This window comes from Aythya ferina (assembly GCF_964211825.1).
Source record: "Aythya ferina genome assembly, chromosome: 9".
NCBI classification, from domain to species: domain Eukaryota; kingdom Metazoa; phylum Chordata; class Aves; order Anseriformes; family Anatidae; genus Aythya; species Aythya ferina.
In genome coordinates, this window is record NC_140305.1 from 3,985,472 (window position 1) to 4,011,118 (window position 25,647).

At 35.6% G+C, this 25,647-nt stretch overlaps 1 protein-coding gene across 8 annotated transcripts in view; it reads right to left on the reverse strand.

Moving 5' to 3' along the window:
• Positions 1–3,683: 3,683 nt before the first annotated feature.
• The window catches only part of U2SURP (U2 snRNP associated SURP domain containing), a 47,825-nt gene continuing 25,861 nt past the window's right edge, over positions 3,684–25,647 (reverse strand). For 7 of the 8 annotated variants that reach the window (XM_084530245.1, XM_084530244.1, XM_084530243.1 and 4 more), the window contains 14 exons: positions 24,882–24,948; positions 24,636–24,799; positions 22,515–22,677; positions 21,902–21,981; positions 20,777–20,864; positions 19,657–19,779; positions 17,662–17,818; positions 17,204–17,299; positions 16,565–16,631; positions 15,283–15,445; positions 8,902–9,012; positions 6,394–6,512; positions 5,539–5,715; positions 3,684–4,219 (listed from right to left, as the gene is read on the reverse strand). In XM_084530245.1, coding sequence (XP_084386371.1) covers positions 4,081–4,219; positions 5,539–5,715; positions 6,394–6,512; positions 8,902–9,012; positions 15,283–15,445; positions 16,565–16,631; positions 17,204–17,299; positions 17,662–17,818; positions 19,657–19,779; positions 20,777–20,864; positions 21,902–21,981; positions 22,515–22,677; positions 24,636–24,799; positions 24,882–24,948 — 1,714 coding nt within the window. In that variant the 3' untranslated portion in view covers positions 3,684–4,080. The remainder of the gene's footprint in view (positions 4,220–5,538; positions 5,716–6,393; positions 6,513–8,901; positions 9,013–15,282; positions 15,446–16,564; positions 16,632–17,203; positions 17,300–17,661; positions 17,819–19,656; positions 19,780–20,776; positions 20,865–21,901; positions 21,982–22,514; positions 22,678–24,635; positions 24,800–24,881; positions 24,949–25,647) is intronic. The other variant, XM_084530246.1, reaches the window with a different exon arrangement.

The following is a 25,647-nucleotide window of genomic DNA, read 5'->3' on the forward strand; positions in this document are numbered from 1 at the left end:
AACATGATGAAAAATCATTAGAGGGTATGCACACCAATATGTATCCTCAAAAACTAAGACTTGAGGGGGGAGCATTTTGAGGGTTTCGTTTGTTTAAAAGAAACCTATCTGGGGCAAGTTTGGGCTTAACTTCTTCAAGCTATGCAGCTTTTTTTTTCTGTTGTTGTTTTAATAAGTATTACCTAGGACAACAGCAGCATAACTTCGAGAATTGCCTGTACAAAATTCAACTACATCCACTCCAGACACACTATCCAAGTAACAAATATAAAGTTCATAATCAAAAAGGCACTGGAGTAACTGCATTCAAAGAAACAATGAATACAGAACTTCAGCACTTTAAAAGGGCTTGCTAGTGCAGAAGGTGATTTATAAATGCAGAAAGCAGCATTACATTCAGTATCACTGACACTGATGCGCTAGTGAAATCTTCAGATGGCTACAACTCTAAATAGATGCTCTGTAAAACAAGATTTGTCATCCGTGGGCTTTATCCTCACACTTCTAAACATGCAAGAAGGCAGAACTTTTGCACAGTGCCTAAGTACGAGCCTGACATTGACGTTCAGAAACCAACTCTTCCTCAAATAGCATTACAAAAGGTATATGCAGCTGGTGTGCAGAGGAGTCAAAGGAAGTCACAGGGTTTAAAAAGACAGTTAAGTTATAAACACTTCTGTAATACCGATAAAGAAAACATTTGAATTTTCAGGAGTTTCTATGCAACCAAGTAGTTTTCCTCCCATGAGATGGGGTCCATTTCCAAAGTGTGAGTGCAATTCTTAGAGACTCACAGAAGTCAGGACTGGTTCAGAAAAAAAAATATTAGACAAACATTTAACTTCTTATCTAGGTCTTTAAACAAATACGAATGTGCTGTAATACTCAATGCTACACAAAGCACCAGGCAGTCTTCGCCAAAATGTATGAGCATGAGAGGCCCTAGTATGTTACTAGGGATATCTAATATATACTTAATTTCTCATGTGAACCCCTTTCCCAGGTCCTGACCCCACGTGGCGATGACCCTTAACAGCTGTTTTTTCAGGCTGCAGGGACGTTACTCAGCCACACAAGAACTCAGATGGAGCCAGCTACTCCATAAAGCAGGGCAGGAGCCCCTAATCCATTCATCTGTCCTCTCCCTTCCAAAGCAAAGGGTTGGTTGCTCACTGACTATGGAGTATTAAAGCACAGTGGACTCTCCTCCTAAAGAATCACAAAAAACATCGGAAAACACTGGATTACACCCCCTTCAGATTACAGCTTTTTTCACAAGGATTCAGCTCAGTTCCACTTGCTGAATCCCGGGATGACAATTGTGCCTACCCTATGTTAAGTAGGTGATTTTTCACCAATTGACCTTAAAATGCTACAGAGTATTAGTCAGTCAAACCCAAGTCACACAGGAATGGACATAGTGACTACACCTTGTCACTCTGCCAAAAATAAATACACCATAGGCAGCCTAATTTTCAGTCTTCAGTACTAATTTGCAGTCTTAAAAAAAAAAATTAACAAAATAGTGTTTCCCATATACTTTTCTTTGCAGAAACACCGAATTATGAACAAAAGCTATTCATAAAAGCAGGGAAGAAAATGCAGAGTAGCCAGAAGCATAGGATGTTATTTTCAACAAAACTGCTACACAAAACTGTTACTACATTAGTAACAAAACTGCTCTTCTAAAATCAGGGATATGAAGCAAAGAGTAAGAAAGGGGTAGGACAATGCTTATATAGATGGTGGTTAGACAAAGATACTGACAATAGTTATTATAAAACTACTACAAAGCAAATACTACTACAAATGGGTGTGCTCCTTTAGCTCTGTAGCTACTTGGCTTGAACCTTTTATAATCACTGATTAAAGTTTTGTAAAAGCTGAAATCAAAATTAATTACTGAAAAGTATGGCTAACCCATATGCTAAGTGATTGCCTACCCTGAGGATTTTTAAGCTCGTAAATGAAGTACAGAACTGATTCTGAAGATGTAATATTCCTATGCAAACTATCCTCACTTTACTCAAAACAGCACCATTTATCATCGCTCTATTTACAAGCAGCTCCAAGACAAAAAATAATAGTTTTAAAGAAGTTAAGCAGATCTGAAGCAAATGATTTTAGTACCTACTTTTTGCTCTAGAAAACTTCATGTAGTCTGTGCCAGGTCTGAGTAGAACGTATTTAAGAAAAAATTAACTTAGTTTCTAATAGTTTAGCTGCCAAAGTCTGTACATCCAAAACACCTTGTGTTACAGGGAGAAATAAAAATATAAAAAATAAATTCTGCATATTTCTAAAACAGATTCTTTATAATGTAATATAAACAGATATAAGGTGTATTCTTTTCTCATTATTTAGGAATCTATTCAACACCCATTCTAAGAAAGTCTTTACAGTACACATGTAGTCTCCGTATTTTCAGCATTCTAGGTAATCTCTCAGTTCTCATTAGCAAAGTTCTCAGTAATTCTTCACTTAGTTCTTATGTTTACGATTTATATAATCCTATAACAAAGTCCACCATCAGGAAGAAACTGGAGAAAATATATGCTCTTTTTAAATTAAATATGCATGTTTTTCAAGACATTTTAGGTCCTGCTTCTGAAAGGGTTGCTTCTAAGGCTATACACATATACAACAAAAGGTTTTTCCCATCACATTTACAAAATTCTAACAAATGTATAACCTCTAAATACACAAATGTGATAGCAGGCCATCATCCAGCAGTCCATGCCTGTAGTAAGTACAGCTTTTTGCTTTCAGAAACAGCTCACAGGAGGCCAGATCCCTTTTAATTTTATGTTTTTATTACAATGTGCCCATACCTCCAAGTATAAACATTGAACCCTCCAATTTCTCAACCCTCCCCCCGCCCTACCCACAGAAAGGTTGCATGATAGAGACCAAGGTGAAGCGATTTAAAGCCACATCAATGCCTAAACACAAAACAGGTTTGAAGGGAAAGCCTAACATTAAAAAAAAAAAAAAAGCTTAACAGCCTCTCAATTCCAAAATATTAATAAATAAAATATGTAATTAAAAAATCAGCTTTTCTCTCTATTTTGAAGAATTTCCACAACAGAGGAATAAATCCAATAAAACACTGTAAAAGTCCTTTCAGAGTAAAAATAATTTTTGAAAACAGTAACGTACTGTAGGTTGCAATTACAGTACTTATACTTGAGGGAGAAGTCATAGAGCCCCATACTTGCTGTCCTTGTCCCCAGTAAATGCCACAAATATGGCTTGTTGTTACATCATGTCTATGTATGTATCAACACGTATGTATGTAAACACATACACACAATTGCATCTCTGCAGAGGCCCCGCTTTTTAGAGAAAAAAAAAAAAAAAAAAAAGCTCAAGTTTCACATGTATTCCTTGCTTTTAAAAAGCAAAATACCAAGCAAATATTTACTTGTGAAGCTCATAGTTTTAGGGACCAGGCTGCTCAATTGTTCTTACAGCAAAGTATCAACGTACGAAAGAAAACCCATCCACTGGATTCAAAAGGTGTTTTTATCTTAATAATCAAACTAGAGATAACAGGAATAGAGCTACTACTATACTGAAGATCTAAGCAACATAGTATGTCTGAAATACACGGTACTTCCAAACAAACTATGAATTCCTTTATCAATCCGTATCACCAGTGGGGCAAGAAAACAACATCTTAATTTTCTGTTCAGATTTTATTTGAAATCTAATTCAAATTGTCAAAGCTACAAAAAGGGGGAACATTTGAGTTATTTCTGCTATGTCACAACATTCTAAAACAAAATATCACTACTGCCAGCAGATCAGTTACACACGTATCTGATGAAACTTCTAAACACAAAAATGTTTCATTTGGGAAATAGCCACAATGAAGATATTTTGTACAATATAAAACAATGACAGGTCTACAGATGCAGATACTCATGAGTATACACGTGCATTCACAAAAAAAAATCAGGAATGCTTTTTTTGTGTGTGTGTTTTGTTTGTTTTTTTTTTTTTTAAACAGACTGTTCAGGCACAAAAACAAAACCGCATTTCCAGTAAGTGACAGCATCATAAAAAATATTAACATTGTCAGTGTTTGCTTTTCTTTGACTTCTTGTGAGATCTGTGAGGAGAACGGGACTGAGACCTGGATTTTTTCCCTGACTTTTTAGGGGATCTAGATCGTGATCTTCTGGATCTTTTCGGTGTCCTGGAACCAGATGGCGACCTGCAAAAAAAAATTAATATTCAAGTCAAATCGTAATTGATAATATCAGCTTTTTCTACAGTTATTCGACCTTTGTTTTTTGACATAATCTAGGTAGATTTTTTTTTTTCATGTTGAAGGGAAGTAACAATTATCTTGGGATTTAGAAAAAGGCAATTTTTACATTGTAAGGTTTTAAACGTATTTTGACTTAACTGCACTGCTTGAAACCAAAGGAAAAATGGCACCAACTTGTGTCCTTCTGAAACCAAGATAAGGAGTTTACCAACTTCCACATATGCCTCAGCCACCATGGCTCTAATGTTTATAGCAGCCTATATCCACATAGAAGACAACAGAATTATCTTGAATTGTTATGCTTTCAATTCTTGTTCACAGCTTATTACATTACTTCAGGGAAAGAAAATGGACACTGTCATCTCACCCACACCTATCACAGAATTTCTAGGTTGGAAGAGACCTCAAGATCATCGAGTCCAACCTCTGACCTAACACTAACAGTCCCCACTAAACCATATCCCTAAGCTCTACATCTAAACGTCTTTTAAAGACTTCCAGGGATGGTGACTCCACCACTTCCCTGGGCAGCCTGTTCCAATGTCTAAAGGTAATGGATCTCATAATCTGAATTGAATCTTAACTCTACCAAAATGCCTTTCTAATTCTAGTTGAATTCCTAACTCGTAACACAAGATTCTGACTACTGTAAATATGTACTCTGAGTTTTTCCCTCAACAACATCACAGGAATTTCTTCAGCACATCTCTGCAGTAAGATATTCTAGACCTCTTAAAGAAGTGGAAACTGAACTAAGACAGAAACAACAATCAAAATATTTAAAACAACAAAAGGACCAATACAGTAATAAAATCTCATACCCGCCTTAACAATAGCTAGATGTTTATATTTGTGTCAGTTTGGAAATTAGGTAGTATTTATTCCTGTAAACAAAACCCCATGACCAGTATCTAATCTAGATTTTATTCATGGAAAAAAAATGTCAGAGAAGCTTCACAAATGAGAATCAGTGAAAGATGGCATGCTCACTGTAATTCTTTAAGTTCTATGATTTGTCCTTTGAAAATAAAAAGCTCATAAAAGAGCAGGTAAACAAGAACACAGAAGTGAACTGTCTTGAACTACCAAGGTAGAAGAACATGCACATTTCAGATACCAAGCATCCAAATATGTTAAATCAGGAACAGACAGTACAGTCCATTGAGAGAAAACACTTCTGTATTCAATGTGCTCTGTTAAAAATCCCCAGAACTATGTTTCCAGCTTTCATAAAGCCTGAAACAGAATAGACTCCAGCTTACCTTTTGGCTTTTTTACTGACATCTCTTGGAGAGTCTTTATGTGATGACCTGGAACGTGAACTCTCTTTATGGGACCGTTCAGAGCGCTCTGAGCGTTCGGATTTTGGTGATGGGGATTTTGCTCGTCTACTGCCACTGCTGCGAGATGGGCTAGGGGAAGCACTGTGTCGCCTTTTCCTTTGTAAAGAAAGCAAATACAGTTATGTACACACAGAAGAAAAAATGACTATTAAGAAAACTGAAGTAAAAAGTAGTGGGATTCTAATTACTGAAAAATCGAGTTCAACATGTGCACCAGACCTCTGGCTGAAAAAAATTAAGGCCTATGACTCATCTTTGTTTATAGCAGTGTAAAAACATTCTGTCACAGGTTCTTGAACAGCAAGGCATTTTACCACTTAATAACACAAAATCTTTCTCTAGAACTATTATAAGATTACACAATTACTCTAAACTTGCTGTTCTGAAGAATTTTCACCATCAGATGAATAACATTTAAGCCACCACAAGTTATTTTGTGGTATGACTCCATTACAGTTTTCTGAGTAATAAACAGCAGTAAATTTACTGCTAAAAGCCTGAGTTAAATATACACTCCTTTCAGTTGGTCATTATCTTATCATGTTTCCTTCAGGGCTTAAATGAACAGCATGAGAATTCTATTCACAGGTTAAGTTACTCAGGGCAAAATAAAAACAGCAATTCCTTTAAAATTTTGAAACCTTTCAATTAAAAAAAGTTTCCATTATTAAAACAAGCATTTTGATTCAACAGAAATTCAAGGCTTCCATTGCAAACAGATATTAACCATGAGGACTTTCCTCCCATTCAGTTTACTTCAAAGTAAAGTAGTACCTCTCCTTTCTCGTTGGTGTACATTCCTCCTTTTCTTTCTTATCTTTGGACCTAGAATCAGATTTTTCCTTGTCCTTTTTGTCCCTCTCTCGTTCTCTTTCCAATTCTTTTTCTTTTTCCTGAATTAGGAGAAATCATTATTTCAGATGAGATTAAAGTAAGGATAATCAAGAAGCTAATCACAAACAGCATAAAAGCACTAAGTATTGAACAAACACAGCACTTAATCTAGGAAGAAACTATTGGTCACACCATACCCACTATTCAAATCATTACTGCTGCTTCTTACGCAGGATAAATATTATTAACACCAGCACTGACCAAAAAAAAAAAACCATGAAAGATGGCAACCTATGTGAGAGAGTATATCTGACTATCTAAGTGGAAATGGAACAGTCTGTAATTTTACAAATTTCAGGGGAAAATTACAGCTGTAATAGATTTTCTAAACTAAAATAAACATGAAAGGAATACCAGGAACCTATTTCTACTTAAACATATGCATTCAACTTTGTTACTCCAGATTGAAATTTGAGACAAATTTTCTAACTACCAAACATTTAAAAACAAAACAAAAATAAAAATAAATTTAAGAAATTTAAAAAAAAAAAAAAAAAAAAAAAAAAAAAAAAACAGAAGACAAATCTGACCTATGTCTATACATCACCAGGACCATTTTGAAAGAAAATATATACTCTAACAGATCATTAGAAAATTAATTATATATAAAAAAAGAACTAGAACAGCAAGTCTGAGCACGAATAGATATGCTTCTTTTAGTACTAACATGGAAAAAAAAAAAATCTTCCATAGCAAAACACAGATATTTCACTGTGTACCCCATATGGAAGGGAACACAAAAAAGCAGTCATTTTGCTAAATGAAAGAAGGGGCGGGGGGGGGGAGGGACAGGGGGAGTGTAGGGATAATAACAACTGCAAGAAATAGCTGAAGAATGACACTGTACCTAGTCTCACACATTCTTTGCACAGAAAAACTGCAATTAACATTTAGAAGTGTCCCATATCATTAGACCTACCATTAATATCATTATACCTACCATTACATGCTATTGTTAGATTCCACTAATATCACTGGACTCTTAAGATGTGCCTAGTTTATTTGGTAGCATAACTAATTATTTTATCTTAATAAATAGCAATAAACAGCAATAGGTTCCTATTCTGTAAAGAATGTACAATACGAGCAGGAAGTTTACTTACAGAAAGCTTATTCTATAGTAAATTAGACAGAAAATGATGACCAACTAACAGGTTTGTAAGAATTATAATCAAAACTCATGTTACATTATTATAAAAATAACTTCTGTGGAGCTAAAGCAAAAAAAAAGTTACTTTCTTAACAGTGGAGTTATTAATGTATTAACAAATATATGTTATAATTATCATGAAATATTTCTTAACTATTAACTTAGTTACTGAAAGGAAAAACAGAAAAGTGAGGTAATTACTAAAAACCTACAATATTGTAAACCAGTTGAACTAATTCAACACAAAGTATCTAACAAAGTTACTAGGATTAGAACTTATGAGGTTTTTTTGGATGACTGTCACACTAAGCATTCTGTGCTTACTGTATATATCACCTCCTTCTCCAATTACAGAAAACACTGAGGAAGCAGGATGTTTTAGGATGCAATTGTATGTAAATGAAAAGTCTCTTTAATTCAAGGTACTGTGCAAACTTACTTTAGTGAATTAGTCAGAGCTTGAGCATTAAATAACCCAAAGAATGAGTGAGAAACACCAGGTGAGAACTGCTGTGTTTGTATGTAGCTTCCAAAAAGCTGCATGGGTATCTGTAATTTCATTGTTGATCTGTCAGACTGTGAAACCAGATTATAGAAGCAGACGCCACTCACTCTCTCTCACTAAACACATTGTCAAAAATGGTTACCTTTTTTTTTTTTCAGTTGTGTTTCAAAGATTCAGACATATATAATACTAATTATTAAAACTGTTCAGAATTTGTAGTCCCAATAGTACTACCACAGTAGCAATGGTACAGAATTATCCACTTTCGGGTAACGGTATGAGATGGAATTATCTAGAAAATCATAAACACTGGAGAAATCAGAAGTGTGTTGGCTGCTTAGGACTACTCCCTTTCTTCTTTTGGAAGCTTTTAACATGATTGGTCAATTACAAAAAGCAAAACTAAAGTCTGATGAACATCTTGAATTGACTGTGCTCTTTCCATTCCCACACCTAATGATTTGCTTCATGTAGTTCATCAAGAAGTGAGCTCTATAAGGTTTTAGTATACTCCAATGATACTCATCTGTACAGTGTGAAGTATTACATTTATTTTGATCTAAAAGAGATTGCCTCTACTGTGCAGAAAGCACTTGGACTTAGACATGCAGTTTGACATTACATTACAATTTTAACAAGAACCATTTGTTGTTATACTTAACGCCACCTTATGCTTGATAAACTCAACAAAAGCCTACCATAGAATCAGAGCCAAACAAAGAACATTTCTTACCCTCTGAAGCAGCTTGTCTCTATAGTGTTCAACCTGTTCCTGAAAACTCTGGCCTGGTTTCTTGGGTCTTTTCCCAGACTCTAACTCATCCTGAAACTTCATCACCTTAAGCTGTGAAAATAATACTGACCATTAGGTTATTGGGCTTATTATTATCCAGTCAGGCAGGTGGCTGAAAATGAAATTTCTGTAATTTATAATCTGTGTTCTTCATTCTTACCATACAAGTTTGTGCATAAGAAAATACTGACTTTATTCAACTGGATCAAAGCAACAAAACCACATACTTGTCTGCAGGCACCTGCAGTTGTTTACAGACGTATCAAGAACTAAAAATAAATGGATTTTTTTTTCCTGTCACTCTAAAATCTGTTCCCATCATTAGAACACTACGCCCTTACATTTCTTAGATGATCGCCTTTTTCTTTCAAAATGACACTATTTATTGCAGGTGTCTTAATATACCGCTTCAATTTCTCGTCTGAAGTTGTCCTTCAGAAACTGCCTTTTCTCTATTTAACACTAAATATTAAAAATCAAATGACTGACGTACAACATAAAACAAGTTAATTTCCTCTTCAAGACAGTTGCACAGAGTGGTTGGGTGAAATGATTTCTCTCAAATAACACAATACTATTTCATGCACTATATAGTCAATCAGGCCTACTACAATCCCTGGCAAAGGATACCATGTGTTACAAAATGCTGAGGTAACAGCTCACTACAGAAAAATTATTTTCCACCTGCTCTCTCCACTCCTGTGTTCCAAAGGGCCTCTCCTCCATCCTCCCCTTACAGCAGCAGTGCTTGGCCAAGCCTTCCATGAGCCAGGTGAATTCACTAATCCAGCAGAATCCTAGCTCACAACCCCTGATTTTTTCCTGCATTAGGGAATTGTACTGGGCTCAAAGAAAGAATCAGTTAGTGCCAAAGTTCACAGGTAGGATCAGGATGTTCCCTCTAGCAGAGATGAGTGGTCAGTTCAGCTCATCCCACACTTTGATGTATAGCAGCTTTTGCTACTTTTTTGATTTGGTCATCTCCCTTCACCATTTCACTATTCCTGGCATACTGGCTGTACCAAATGCTCTTCTGATTGCTTCGTATAAGGTATATATTTATCTTCTTCTCATAGAGTTGCAGATACCACTCCAGCAGGAAGAGATCCTTAAAACTGAGGTTTAAATCTGCTTCAGCATCTAATTGAAAAATGCTGTAAACATTCCACTTACTTAATGTGCATTCAGAAGGAACTGATATATTCCCAATTGAATGGTTATTCTTCTTAACTACTCTTGTACATCAGAGAAAAACTTTTAAGCCCCTTAATTCTTAGGATCAGAGATACTGACTTTTTCTAGACCATCTCTGGGTGCATGCTAATATGGAAGAGGAATATTTTTCATGTGCTAAAACTCTGGAATGCTAATTTCTTGTTTCTGTTTTAGACAGAAAGTCTCCCACAACAGTTTAGAGGTCTTCATTAGCCATACAGCCCTTAACGGAGACTGCAAAGTTTCAGAAATCTGGAGTTCTTATGAGCAATTTCTACTGGATGCTCCATGCTCCAATGCAGGGATCATCTTTCTCACTAAACACTAGGAGGTATCTCACATAACTTTAAGAGAAACAGCTCCACAACACTGCCTCTTTTCTATCAGTTCTCATTTTGAATTTTTTCCCCTTTCCTCAAACTCATTAACAAGTCATTTAAAAGAATCAGTCTTCCCTAGAAGTTGAGGTTTTCACTACTGAATAACCAGTATCAATTTACAGAACAGGGTAACATTTTGCTACCACAATTCAGACAAACCACAGATTGATACAAACTAAGCCCTCCCTGTAGCTTTTTCATTATGACACAAACAGATGTGCTGTGGATCCCTTGCTTAAAGGAAATCAATTTTCCAATATTGCCCCTGGTATTCTAGTTTTCTGCTGATACTGAGCTAATACACAATGGTCTTGGGGCAAAAAGACTTTTTAGCAAGATATTATTGCACAAGTATACAGCCTCAGAACTTAAATGGCCAGGTTCAAACACTACTTAATTGAAGCAGAGTAGCCGTGTATGAGATGCTAGGATTAATAGGGAAGTTAATCTGCAGATCATTGATGAAAGAAGAGTTTCTGGCTGATGTTTAATTGCACTCAAATCTAGAGGGATTACATACAGAATATACTTCTGAGCAGCCCAAATTGCTCTGCTCTTCTTTATAAGAAGACATAAACTGACAATGGCTGCAACATATCCTAGACTTCACCAGAAGCAGCGCAAAGTATTTCTTTGGAAGCTTCAGTTTTCCAATGAGCCTATGATTAGCATGATTTTCGCAGCTGAAGTGTTAATAACAACAGATAAGAGATATACTAATATGCAGATTTGAAATACCTCTTCAGCCATAACAGAACTCCGGGGTGCTCAGTCACACACCCAGGATGCCAAATGGCTTGGAGCTAAGCAATTTCTCAGTATTGTCTTTGTGTAAAAAAAGGTAGATTCAAAGACTTACAATAGACCAGAATTTCTGCTGAATTAAGACAGTCATTATCCTCTAAGGAAGAACTGCTATAACTAGCAGAACTTTTGGTCAAGCAAGAGCCAATCTATCTCATCTGTTATGATGAAACTGCAATGAGTACCATGTTTAATATGTTATCTTTTTGCCATTTTGCAGTGGCCTCAATTAAGCTAGATACAGACACCTCTGCAGACTGTAGAGACCTAAATGTTATATTGTTACTGAGATCATTACAAGCCTTAGATAGCTTCTATGAGTTTTATGATAAAACATTTAAAAAGATAGGTATTCTGAATACTAAGCACCATAATCCAGAGAAAGAAGTAACATAAACTGCATGGAACTTTAGTTTCTTTACAAAAATAGAGAGAGGGCCTTTAAATCTAAAAGAGGTCTTAGATACAACCTTCCCTTGTGGATTATGTTTAAACCACTCTTACCTCAAGCCCTCAGCATTCTCCGTTGGAGTCTGAATACTACAGTAAAGGAACTTTAATCTGGTATGGTACCACAATCCGTACTGAGAAAGTAAAGACAACAACCTCTTTTCCTTTGTGACATACAGAAAGAATCTCTTGGGCTCTTGATAGAAAAGTAAGTTGTTCCTCAATACCATGGCATATTTCTGTGGAGAAAAAAAATCTCCCTACTTATGCACTGGGCAGGGGGTTACTGACAGAATTCTGCGTGACATAATCCAGCCCTACATCTCCTGTAGTGGAAAGGCTGTATGGGAAGACTGAAGACCACTAGTTTTCTACCTCTGATTAAGAAACCAAACATTACTTTGAGGTCTCAGGCGGCCCACACAGAAGGTGAGCAATGGCAGGTATTAAAGAGGACAATCTACTCTGGTTCTGACCCTTTTAGAAGCACTGATATATCTCAATTTATGAAAAGCCATTCTGCTGCAGATAAAGCCTATGCTGTGTTTTTTTCAGGGTAGGATCATAAGATCTTGTGCAGCACAAAACCAATCAGTAAACTTCAAAGGTATTAACCATCTAGTCATTTTGTTCAGAAATATGCCCCTGCACCTTCCAGAATGAGCACCTCTGTAATAAGAGAGACTTTAAGATCACAAGTTACCATCTGCAATAGAAAACTGGTATTACACCTGGCTGAAAAAAGCAAACTGCCAATACAAAAACAGTTGGTTTTCTGAAGGCCTGAAAACTAGCATATCCAGGTGATTCCAGCTTCTGAAGCAAAGGAAATTTGCATCATTTAAGCATGCCAAAAGCACCTGGTGTAGCTCTAAAGCATGAGAGAATGCAAGCTAAACTCAAAACAATTCTTGAAGCAGATTTTTAGAAAGGTGCCTCTGACACTTCACAGGAGACGGTCATGGACTTCGGAGCTCAAAGTCTTCCTGTAAATTGGAGACAGAGGTGAAGTACCTTAAAGAAAGGTGCAAGAAAGACAATGCTGCTTCATTTCGTCTGAGAGTTTTTGTATGCTGAGAGGAAATAAGCTTAATGAACTATTAGGCAATATAAAAATCCCCATTTTTCTTTGCATCATTGAGTTCGCTTTACAGACAAGAATATACTTTAAAAAAAAAAAAGTTCCAGAGAGAGGGAGGCAGATGCAAAGCACTTTAAAGACCACCCTTAAATCTGAGTTACACCAAAAAGCAGAGCAACAATCTTTACAAACTTAAAAACTAACAAAAATAAAATACAACCACAGTTAAGAAATCACTGTTCTTCAGTATTATAAGAAAGCCTGTCCTCTTGCTAAGCTCTGGAAATAACTTACATTTCAGCAAGGTTAACAGTTACGAGTAGGAGAAGAAGCAAAGGGTTAAGTAACCTGCCTCCTCTGGCAGCACCAGTCTCTGCTACATGTAGACAGGGGCAATGCTTGGTAAGTTCCTTTATTACTCTACTTCCCCCTCCAACTGACAAATGTAATTGACTAACTGCGCCAAGGGGAAGAATGGTTGCTTGCATGGCATAAATATCCTAAAAATGTGTTAAAAAAAAAAAAAAAAAAAAAAAGCTTCAGCTTTCCCAGTAGCCACTGTGTAAAATTCTAGAGAATTAGACTTTGACAAAAATCTTCAATGGTATTTTAAGTTATGCCATCTAACATTCACTGTTAAATGAACCAAGAAGTTTTGAGTATGAGCAATTTAAAGTAGCACATACAGTGAGCACTCATCTATCAATGACATATCTGAGCAGAAATTTGAAAATAAGTACTTCTACATAGTGTCTGGAACGTTCTGAAAATTAAGGATTACATTCCTGTTCTGGTGATTCCAAAAGTCTGAAACCAATACGGTAATTTACTTACCACAAATAATATAGATGGCAACATACATTTGAAAAACTCAAGATGTTTTCTATTTAAATCTGTTACAGCCAGGGGATACACACATAAATGCATCCCCTGCAGTGTAAAATTGGCAATGGTTGAAGTAAACCACTTCATAACCTACCTCACCAATTGCTAGGATAACATGTATAAAAGATGCCCAATCTGAAGCGAGCCCTTTTCCATGATTGCTACCATCATTACCACAGCACAATGGAAACTAGTTTCATTTGTACTTTCGTAAGTCTAACATCACAAATTTTCTACAAAAACTACTGCCACCATGAGTTAAGCGAGAAATAAGTTTCATTTAGCTTTACTCAAAGAACTCAGAACCTACTCACCTCAAATGGCTATGTACCAAGAATTTTCAAATCACTATGCAAAGCAAGAGGCATGTAAGTGCTTAGTTAAAGTCTGTTATTTCTGAGAATTTGAATTATTAAGTGGTAACATATTTGGGAGAAAAAAGGGTGTGATGTTTTACAATACCATTGCTTGTATATCTTGAAAGAGTATTACAGAAGTTTGCTGATGTCCCATTTTAACTAACAAGTATGTTATAGCACAAATAGGTAGGCATTTACAATTCCAACTTCAAAATTGTAATTTGTCACTTGGAGATGCTCCAACTGCAACAGCCGCTTAGCAGTTTGCTAATATTTTAACGCACTAAACAGAAGGTACAAAAAAGTTCAGTATAAATGTATTATGGGTTTTAATGCCGAATAAAAAAAAAAAAAAAAAAAAAAACAAGAATTAGCATGTGGTTTTAAACTGGATTTGCATGGCACTGTATGACATGAAAAAAAATCTAGCTTCACTGTTAAACAAAGCTCGTGCTAAATTCAAGTTCTAGGAAGCTGCTCACTCGACAAGAAGCTTGGAAGCATAAGAATCTGTGCACCATCCTTAACATCCATTCTAACACTTAGGCTTGGAGAACAGATTTTAAAAAACTAAGCTCTATACAGTGGATTCAAGTCTTTATCTGAAGTCATCTGAAGTGCCCCTATTCCAAGACACCTGGATTAGTTGTGCCTGCTTCTTTGTTTGCTCACTGACATAGTGAAAAGAGCAACTTTTAAATGCATTAAGATACAGATGCCAGGACTTCAATGCAACAGAGAGAACAAGAAAGGTGAAGGGCTAAGGTCAAATCCAAAAATCACTCCCAAGTCACTGCCAAGAGAAGGGAAGCATAGAGGAACCCAAAGAAGCTAACACTGCCAGTGGTACTAAAAAAGATACTGGGGAGAAAAGACAACAAAAACTAATTATCAACCTGCAGTATCCCGACTCAATCTTTCATTTTTTTCCTGTTATTATTTTTTAAGTGAGCATAAGCAAGGCAAGGCTGTAAACAGGGGCACCTTTATAAAAATATACCAGACTAAATAACCCTATACAGGAGAGCTATAACATTTAAATATATTTAAATATTTCAAAATAATTCCCTGTAGTATGTATTGAACTTGGGGGCAGAGGAAATTGGAAAACTACAGAAGATTGACACAAAATGTACCACATGCTGACCTCAATCTCTCGGAGTTTGGCACGCTTCTCTTCACTCATTTCTGAGTATTTGACTGATGACTTAGATTCAGGCATCTCTTCTTTAATAGGATTTGAATACATGTGTTGCTCTTCTGACTTAGAGCTCTGAGTGTCTTCCTCATCTTCACTTTCTTCTTCTGGACTTGAAAGAAAACCAATACACACCAGTTAATTCTCTAGGACAATCTGTTACAAAATTTACCATCTCTACTGTTTCATTTCTATGTTTAGTTACTAGTTTTGAAACCTACTAAATATGAGTACATCAAAGTGTGCAATTATGAAATATCTTGATCTGTGAGGTAGGTATCTTAGTATTTTCATTTAATTAAATCATTAGTTTTTATTACTCAGATAATTTATATTTTTGGTATAAACAGATGACAAAAGGATTCTTGAAATTTAGAGTCAGCAAATCCAGATGGAAATCGTAGCTACAAAACAAGCTCACTACCTCAACAAAATCTCTAATTACTTTAATTAACGCTACAAAAGAACAAAATTAACTACATTTTCTTTTTAGAGGCAAACCAGAAACGTGGCACATATGCAAAATGATATTACCAGATTGGCCACTAGAGAGCTGCAGCACAACATTTAACACTCTTAAGATGTTTTCAGTATTAATAATAGATGCTTTCAAATTGCCTAAAGAACAAAGTAAGAGTGCTCAAAAACAACACAAGGCATGGAGCCTAATAGTGTCCAAACACAGACAACAGAACATTACTTGTTCTTGTGATAACAAAGAAAGGCAGAGTTTTAGTTATTTGCATACAAATTTGACATTCCATATTTCCTAACTGTAAAATACTACCCTAGTTTTTACTATTTAACATAAGTTATCAAATCAGCATCATTTTAAAGATTATAGTTAACAACTCCACCACTTTAATGTTTATAGAGGCTAAAAGCATCCTGCACTAAAACTCTGATTCTCTCCATTTTCTTATTTTCCTACTTGGAAATTTTCATTTTTGCTCTGTTCTTGCAATACATACAAAATTTATAGGAAGTTTCAAGACACTCAACCTCAGAGGTAGAAAATGAATACTTTTTCTTCAGAATGAAAAATTATTTAAGTGCTCTCAATTTTAAGACACCAAGTAAATAATGTGATAAATAATGTGCTAGCAAGATACAACACTAATGCAAGTATGTGTTTAAAATGTTATGTTGCACCACTGGTTTCAGTTACAGACATTTCTTTAAAGCTAGATGCCAGACATCTAGACTGAAAGAAAAAATTCCAAATATTTACTTTTGAATTTCCTCCTCCTCAGATTCTTCATGTTGGTCAAAAAGCTCCCACTTCGAAGTAGTCACAGCTAGAAGACAAAATAAGATAATTTCAACAATAAAAATCTATTGCTTTTTTCTAAAAATCAGTATCTCTAGATATGATGAAATTTACAGTATGATAAAAATTTACAGTATCTACTACTTAATACAGACTTTGTTTCATAAATATTCAAGTTGCATTTTATCAGAATATTTACTCTATACAGAGATATTCACTCACACTGCCTATTATGTTTCAGTAAACCTTTCAGAAGCAGCCAAGTATTTGTTAGTTTGTAAAACCTTATCTTTCACAGAAATATTTGGAAAAGACTGCCAGAATACCCAGATTCTTCCAATACTTATCATTAATGAATTGAAAATTAGTTTTAAAGGTTGGTAGGTTACTGAAGTAAAACAGAAACATAATACACCATTTCCTTCACTGAAGACACAACCAAAAAAAATCACAATAGAAAACTCTGCTGTATTACTTTAGAAATCATATGAACGTTTTTAAATATACCCTTTGAAAATAATAATTAAATAGGTAAGTGACACTAAACTTTCAGTTTACTTAGGAAAGGCTTTTATTTTAACAGATGCTTTGAAAACTAACCTTGAGCTTCCAATTCTGATTCATCCACTGCTTCCCACTTCGAAGGAGCAACTTTAAATATAGGCTCATTCTTTTTCGAATCTTCAGCCGTATCCACTGTTGAATAAAGACCCAGAAAAATCATTTCCAAAGCTCTTCAAAAGTTCAAACTGAAAAATCCTAACACAACAGTCCAATGTAAATACTGAAGTATATTGTACCATTTCATTAAATGCAAAGAAAAGAAATTCGGATTTGGAAGCTGATGTGCACCTATCTATATAACATCAAAAGAGATCTGCTGTGTCTCCCAAATCAAGTACAATCTAAAAGAAATTCTTCCTAGGTTAAGTTGAAATTTATGAGATACTAAGCTACATGGCATATTCTTGGCTGCTCTTGTAAAAACTACTTGTTTTTAAAAACTATAATGAAAAATTGAAGATTCAAATTGCAAGTGAGGTTGGAATGTTTCATACAGGGTACTCCGTCCAGATCGTCATCCAGCGATTTAATTGGGACTCCATCCAGATCGTCAATAGGAGCAGCATCAATAGGAATTCCATCCACATCTTCTAATGGGGCACCATCAAGCTCTTCCTCAATGGGAGCACCATCAAGATCGTCTGGCACCTCCTGAAAGCAAGTAATATTGAATTCTTTCAAGAATAAATTTAACTTGTTTTTCTTTTTTTTTTTTTTTTTTTTTTTTTTTTTTTTAAGGAGTAGCTTTAAAATGACCTGGAACACTCAAAAAAGCCCTTGACTTTCTCATACCAAGTACAATTGCTTATTGCAGAGGAAAATGACAGCATCTTCCTACACAAAACTATAAGCAAGAATCTAGCATTCGTCCACAACGCACTAGAAGCTTTGCAATATCTATTCAAATATCTTTGCAATGTCTTGTATTCCAAAGAGGTTCACTTGCAATGAGCCAATAAAGATAAATTATACTTACTACATAAGAAAGATTCCCTGAAAACCAGTAATTTGAACAACTGCCAAAAATACTAAGTATTTAGCAAGAACACATGTCAACGAAAAGCATGTCTACGTATTATTTCTAACATGCTAGGCACTGTCCATCATATGTGCATTCTCTTGGCCCCACTGCTAAGGGAAATAACCTAACCTTCCAATTACAGCAGTTCACCTGTTATTCTGAAAGACACATTTACAAACAATTAAAAAAAAAAGTTTAGGATAAACATACATCTATTTATTGGTTTCTTCTCTTTAAATAAAATTTATACATAACTGTAAACAAATCAGTACACATTCATCCAGTGCCTAAAGTATTCTAGAAATTTTAACCATTGAGCTTCAAATATTAACAGTTTTTTAAATATTAACGGTTTACACATTAGTAACTAAAATTCCCTAAATACCTTGTTCAAAATAATCCTTATGTGCAGAGAGGAGAGCAACTGTGTAGCTTAACTAGGTTAGCAACTTACTGCTGTAATAGGATGCACAGGTGAAAGTAGAATGCCACCAGTGTAAATGATCAATCACAGCTTTCCCAAACTAACAAAGATCAGATGGCTCTATTAAACTATGTGCGTGACACTCACACAAAAAGGAAATGCATGGTTCATTCAACCAGATGCCAAGTTACTTAGAACTCCCAGAAACTAAAATTAATGCCTGAAATTCTAACTCAGAATTCACAGATACTACAGAGTATTCCCAATACATAGATAATGGCTGTCATTTTGTGTGGCGGAATGGTTAAGTGAAGTAGGTCATGTGAATGTTGAGCAACTTGGAGGTCGCAAGCTAAGAAAGTATCGAACGCAGCTCATATGAGTCTGAGAAAGTACGTAACGTCTGGAAGCTAATCAGGCACAAGGACACGATATCTGTTGGTGGTTTGGGAAAGTATTAACTGTGTTATTTCGGTTGATGGGAGTGAGAAACTAGCTGATAAAATAGAGAAATGCACTAACCAATCATGAGCTTAGCTTTTGCAATATGTATGAGCTAATTATATTGAATTAGATAAAAGACAACTGAGCTATCCAATAAATCGAAGTTCACTGATCACTCATATTGAGCGTCTGTGTCTTCCTTCCGTCGACAACAAATGTCCTCGCAACAATTTTGCACTAGTCGTTGCTCTGAATTGGTTCCACAATGTAACTGCACCATAGCACTTAATCTGCAAGCAGCGAGTGTATAAACATATAAGATGGTATTTGCATCTCAAAATATGTTACACCTGTCTTTAAAATATTATACCTATCTTTAAAAGCAAGGATTTGGAGTTTAAAAAAAAAAAAAAAAAGGATTGTGGTGCTACATGTACCTAAGCATGCTAATACGACTCATGTTAAATAAAAATCCATAAACTGCTGTTACAAAGAGCAGCGTTAATCACCTAAACAAAGATACCAATTATTCCTTGCCAGTTTTGTTTTACGCTTAGACATTTTTTCTCACTACCTGCTAAGCATCACTACTAAGCTTACCTCTGTTTCTTTATCTTCCATGATATTTACAAGTCCCAAGAAGATATTCTGGAGTTTGATCAAAAATGGTTCTGGGTAGATGGCCCAATCTTCCCACGCTCTGAAGCATGTCATCACCCGTTGCTAGAAGTAATAGGAAAAAAAAGTGCTCTTTAATTAAGAAATTTTAACTGATTGGAAGTACACCATCGAGATTTACTCCTAAAAAGGTCCATATTGAAGTATACTACAATGTACCATGTTGCACAAGAGTAGTAAAGTAAACATGTATACATACACAGGAACTACCTTTTTTTTCCCCTTTAAATAAATCACTTATAGTATCACTGGGATTTCATTTTCCCTTTTACTTCAGATTACACTGATTATCCATTTTTGCTACTCACAGTTCCTATCCTAATAGTTCTGAGTGAAGATGATAAGAGAACCAGTATAAAACCTATAATATGGGAAAACTAGCTACACTGCAAATTTCATATTTAAACTAAAAAAAAAAAAAATCTACTGTTTTAAAGGAGTCTTTACACCAGCAGCAGAAGAAGGGCCAAGTATATGAGAACGCTAGAAAGAAGAATGCTGCTATCTGGAAAATTACTAACTACACATGCTCAGACTGCTCATTAAACCTCAAAAAAACAACTCTATTTATCACCAAAAATGTTAAAAAGCTATTTTATGCTGTTAAGTCCAGACATTTATTTCCTCACTAAGAAGCAAAAATATATTTTTCAAACTAAAATATAGGAGGTACTAAAATAATTAGGAAGCTAGAAAGCCTTGTTGGTATAATACAAGTACTAGATATGGTCTCTACTCCCCAACTAACATCTACTGGTACATTTCATCTGTTACACATTCATTTTCTTCCTAATGCTTCATTGATAATGCTTTCTCTTGTGGAGGAAAGTAAGTGTGAAATACAAAAGATACTTTTTCTTCAATAATTTTAAAAGACCACTGTTAACTTCAAGGCTATCTTTGCAAGAGAGGAAACAGAAAATTAGCGAAGCTTAATTAGGAAGCCTGAGTTTCAAACCACCTATTTTAATATTCAATAGCTTGTGCAGGAACATCTGTTTATTTGACTTATACATCATGTAAATAACAACAAAATACATACCTTGAAATTTTCAGACTGTAAATGGCCTTGTATTGTACGGTAAGTAGCATTGAGATCAGAGAATATCTGACATAATTTTGTTTCAAAACTAGAATTAAACATATACATTTCTTCAGTTAAACTTGGTAATATATCTTTTCTGGACATACATAATTCTTGAAATTACCTGGGATACAGGACTCAGAAGCAGACAGTTGCATTCCCTACAGCAGCTATGAACTTAACTATAAGGTAACAAGTAATTACTACATATTAAGTCACCTTCAACAACAACAGAACTGTGAAGAGAGATCTTCACATCTGCTGGAGTCTCCTTATACAGCCTGAAAAGACTGGAGGATAAAAGGAGTTTTACAACCTTACGTACAAAGAACTGTCAAAGAGTTCAGTTTATATTTTTAAAATTTCTTAGTTATGTTTCTATTCTCTCAATGAAAGGCCCTCAGTGAAAGCACAGTGAGGTGAGGTAACAGCTGCCTTGCTTCTCTTGAGCGTATCCTCAATATACAAAAAATAAACTAGCAAAGACACACTGCAGCAAGAAAAATGATTTGCAATCACTACAGTTTTGCAACATGCTGAATATTCCCCATCGTGCTATCATAACATTAATGAGACTCCAAGCAACAGACACAGCCAAATATCTGTACAGAGCAGAGGTTCTCTCCCTTGTACATTTTTAGTAAATTCTGCTCAGCACCTTAGAAACAAAGTACTCAATCCCCTTGTAAGGTCTCCAAACTTGGTGAAGAGTTAAAAAAAAAAAAAAAAAAAAAAAAAACTTAAAACTAAACCTCTATTACAAAAATGTACTAGTTTGCATAGATGATTTGCAATATCAGATCTGGAAAATCCTTTACAGCTTCCCATAAAGAGACGTACACATGCTATCCTCATCTCTGTAAGGTTCCACGCAAGTGGTCACTCGCATAAGGTATATAAAAGAGCTTTCTTTGTATTACAAAGCATCTTATGCACTGATGTGCTACATCTTGGTTCTATCTCTTTGCATGAAAATGTATATGAATGTTTTAACAGTATCTTCAGAGACAAGTGTGAATTTCTCTACTACTATGTTATAATTATATTCTTTTTTTAACCAATCACCTAAAATATTATACTTACAATTTTCTATAATAGGAAGCATTGGCAACTTTAGCTGAAGAGTTGTACAACACATCTGACACCAGATATAATCTTGCAATCTACAAACAAGAACGTATAAATTAGATTTTTACTTATCCTGAAAATATATGCATTTTTCCAGATCTAACACAAGACAGTTTAAACTATTGAGAACTATGAAGTTAGAACTAACCAGATGTAAGTTAGCCCCCTGTTGGTTAATAACCTGCACTGCTAACCACACTGTAGGATGGAATATATTCATTGCATAATATTACAATGGACAGATTGCAACACTCCACGTTTTTTTTGTTGTGTGTTTTGTGTGTGTGTGTTTGTTTTTGTTTTGTTTTTTAATGTTTGAACAGACTACTTTTTTCAACGTCAGAACAAGGTAGAACACTGCTTACAAGCACGTCCAGCAAGAATGAAAATATATCGCAAAATCCCACAGGGAAATAAAAAAACATGCACTTAAATTTAAGCACAGGTTTTAAGTAAAAAGTTCGACACTACCTGAGACTTATGAAATAATGCTTGTAAATTACATGTACAAACAGCTAATTGAGCTCTTCCCCAAAAACAGAAGTATGATTATACAAAATCTTCACACCTTCTTAGGAAGTGGAGTCTTCAGAATGGACAATGATTCTGTAATGCAGTCTACAATTTCTTCAGCAGCTTCTGCATTATTTAGACAGAAAACCATTGCATCACCAATATCATTCTTCCGAGGTGTTAATCCACGCAGAATTTCCTCCAATTTATCTCTTTGTCTGAAATAGCAGGATTTTTATACTTTCAATATAAAATGAACAGTACTCAATAGAATTTCCATTAAATAATGTTCTTGATTTTGCCATCTTCAGGACCAAAGCAGTTTAAAATATTTTTATATTCTGCTCCTAATTTTTTTCAATGATTCACAAGCACATCACAAAAATACACGCACATCACAAACAAAATACAAAAAAATTTCCACTTAAGTCTTGACTATATACAGAAATCAAGGAAACCTAACTGAGGAAGAGCTAATACAGAAGCATAATATTATTGATAAACTATAACAAAAAATATAATTATTTTAAAATGAAATGAAAATGAATAAATGTAAGGAAAGTAATTTCTGAATCTAATTACTCTAATTCTACAGCAGAGAGCTGGTAAGAAACAGTTCTTTCATGTTTTCCCTGAACTTGGTGTATAAAGATCCCTCTTAAAAAAAAAAAATTTAAGCCTTTTCAAAAATAAGATAAATTACGTATTAAGGTGTCTAGAACCATAATCTTAGATTTACAACAAAATGAACAAAAACAACAAAAAAAAAGTTATGAACACAACTTAAACAATGATAGTAAAATTTTTTTTAAAAGTGCATATATTTCCACTACCATAGGCATTCCCACCATGCTTACAATTCACAGGAAAGAACTCTGATCATGTCTCTTCCTGCTAATTACTAACTGCTCCCCATTTTAATTTCTGATAAGCAGTATCAACAAATTTAAGACTGTAATAACCGTTCAGCTTCATTCAGTTCTAATAATGCTGAGATAGGCGCGACATAACCTCACTAACAGATTGGAACAGAAAATGAAGAAAGCTCTCATCCTCCCCATTCCTTTCAAAGGGTTAATGCCAATTCCATAGAAAGGATCCATTGTTCAAATGAATACAATTCTAACAAAATCCAGAGTGTATTTTTGTATCATCAAAAAAGCATTAAATAAAAAAATGAGCTCGAGAGTGTTGATTGGTGTCATTCACAGATGACACCAAGCTGCACAATGCAGTCAACCTGCTGGAAGGAAGGGATGCCATCCAGAGGGACCTTGAGACGCTTGGGAGGTGGGTCCATCCAAACACGATGAGGTTCAACAAGGACAACTGCAAGGTCCTGCACCTGGGCTGGGGCAATCCCAAGCACAAATTCAGGCTGGGCAGAGAATGGATCAAGAGCAGCCCTGAGGAGAAGCACCTGGGGGTGTTGGTTGACCAGAAGCTCAACACGAGCCAGCAATATGTGCTTGCAGCCCAGCAAGCCGCCCGTAGCCTGGGCTGCACCAAAAGCAGCAGGGCCAGCAGTGCAGAGGAGGGGATTGTCCCCCTCTGCTCTGCTCTTGTGAGACCCTGCTCTGGGCCCTAGCACAAGGACATGGAGCTTCTGGAGCCAGGGGAGGGCTGCAAGGATGCTCAGAGGCTGCAGCCCCTCTGCTATGGAGCCAGGCTGAGGGAGTTGGGGTTGTTCAGCCTGGAGAAGAGAAGGCTCCGGGGAGCCCTTACAGTGGCCTGCCAGTGCCTAAAGGGGGCCATCAGGAAAGCTGGGGAGGGACTGTCTGTTAGGGAGTGATGGGACTAGGAGTAACAGCTGTAAACTGAAAAGGGACATACCTAGATTAGGCATTAGGAAGAAATTCTTTACTCTGAGGGTGGTGAGGCCCTGGCCCAGGCTGCCCAGAGCAGCTGTTGCTGCCCCATCCCTGGCAGTGCCCAAGGCCTGGATAGGATTTGGGCAGCCTAGGCTAGTGGGAGGTGTCCCTGCCCTTGGCAGGGGGGTTAGAACTAAATGGTCTTTAAGGTCTCTTCAAACCCAAACTATTTTATGATTCTATAAATATTATGGCAAGAATGGTAACATTTCAGGGATGACAACTAGAAAAAAAACAAAAACAGGATAAAAATGCAGAATGGCATTAAAAAAAAAAAAACACTACAAATTGACAGAAATCCATACTCTTCCTTAAGTGCACCCTTCTTGTTTGGTTCCTCCACAAATGCCTCTGTTTCTTGCTCTTCTGACATCCCATGTAAATACGGATTTAACGGTGGTGGCCTCCAAAATGATCCATTTTTGAACATACGGAAATCTTCTGTCCTCCACTTGGTTGGAGCATCTCCCTATAAAAGGCAAGAGTTTTTTAGGTTTGTTTTTATTTCATTAGCTCGAAGTTACAAATTGACAATAAAAAAATCTACTTGCCTGAAGAATTGAGTAAAGCTTCCATCTATAATACACATGGGCTGGAGTCTGGTTTTCAAATAAAAACCTAAACCAGAGAACAAAGAGACACAAGATGTATTAGAAGTTTAGAAGTTATTTAACTGAAGAAAATTCAAATATATCTAACTTCTATCCACAATTCCACTTTGGCTATAGAGTGAATTCAAGATAGCTAAAACCACATACATCTAAAGCACAGCTGTACAGAACAAGTGTAATTGCCTCACGCACACATGCATGTACAATCTGCAAAGTGTAGAATTCCACAGAGGCAAAGCACGTCTCATAAGAAGTTTAGATGTGCAGGAACTCATAGTTATACAGTTATGTTACTCAGACTGAATATTAAGTGACTTGAAGTTTTCAAATGTCAGAACACTCTTACGAGATCAGAAATAAACAACCAATTTTTAACAGCAAGGTGTTTTACTTGGACCTGCGTAATTTCCTTGATTTGTACATAAAATCAAAATGAAGCACTTCAACCTTAGTACCAATAAGACATTTTTAGAAAGTCATTTATTTTAGAAGGTCATTTACTTCCCTGAAAAAGTTTTTCAGATTGCATTTCACAAGAAATTTGGAAATTTTTAAATTCCATTCATGACAAGAGCTGCAAATTCTGACAGCTTCACTACAACAAAGTTTAATCCTAATTGCATAGGAAATTAGGCTCCAGAAAGATGACTGCGCATTGAGTTATTCTGCCTGCTTTTGAGGTATGTTTTGTTGTTGTTTTGTTTTT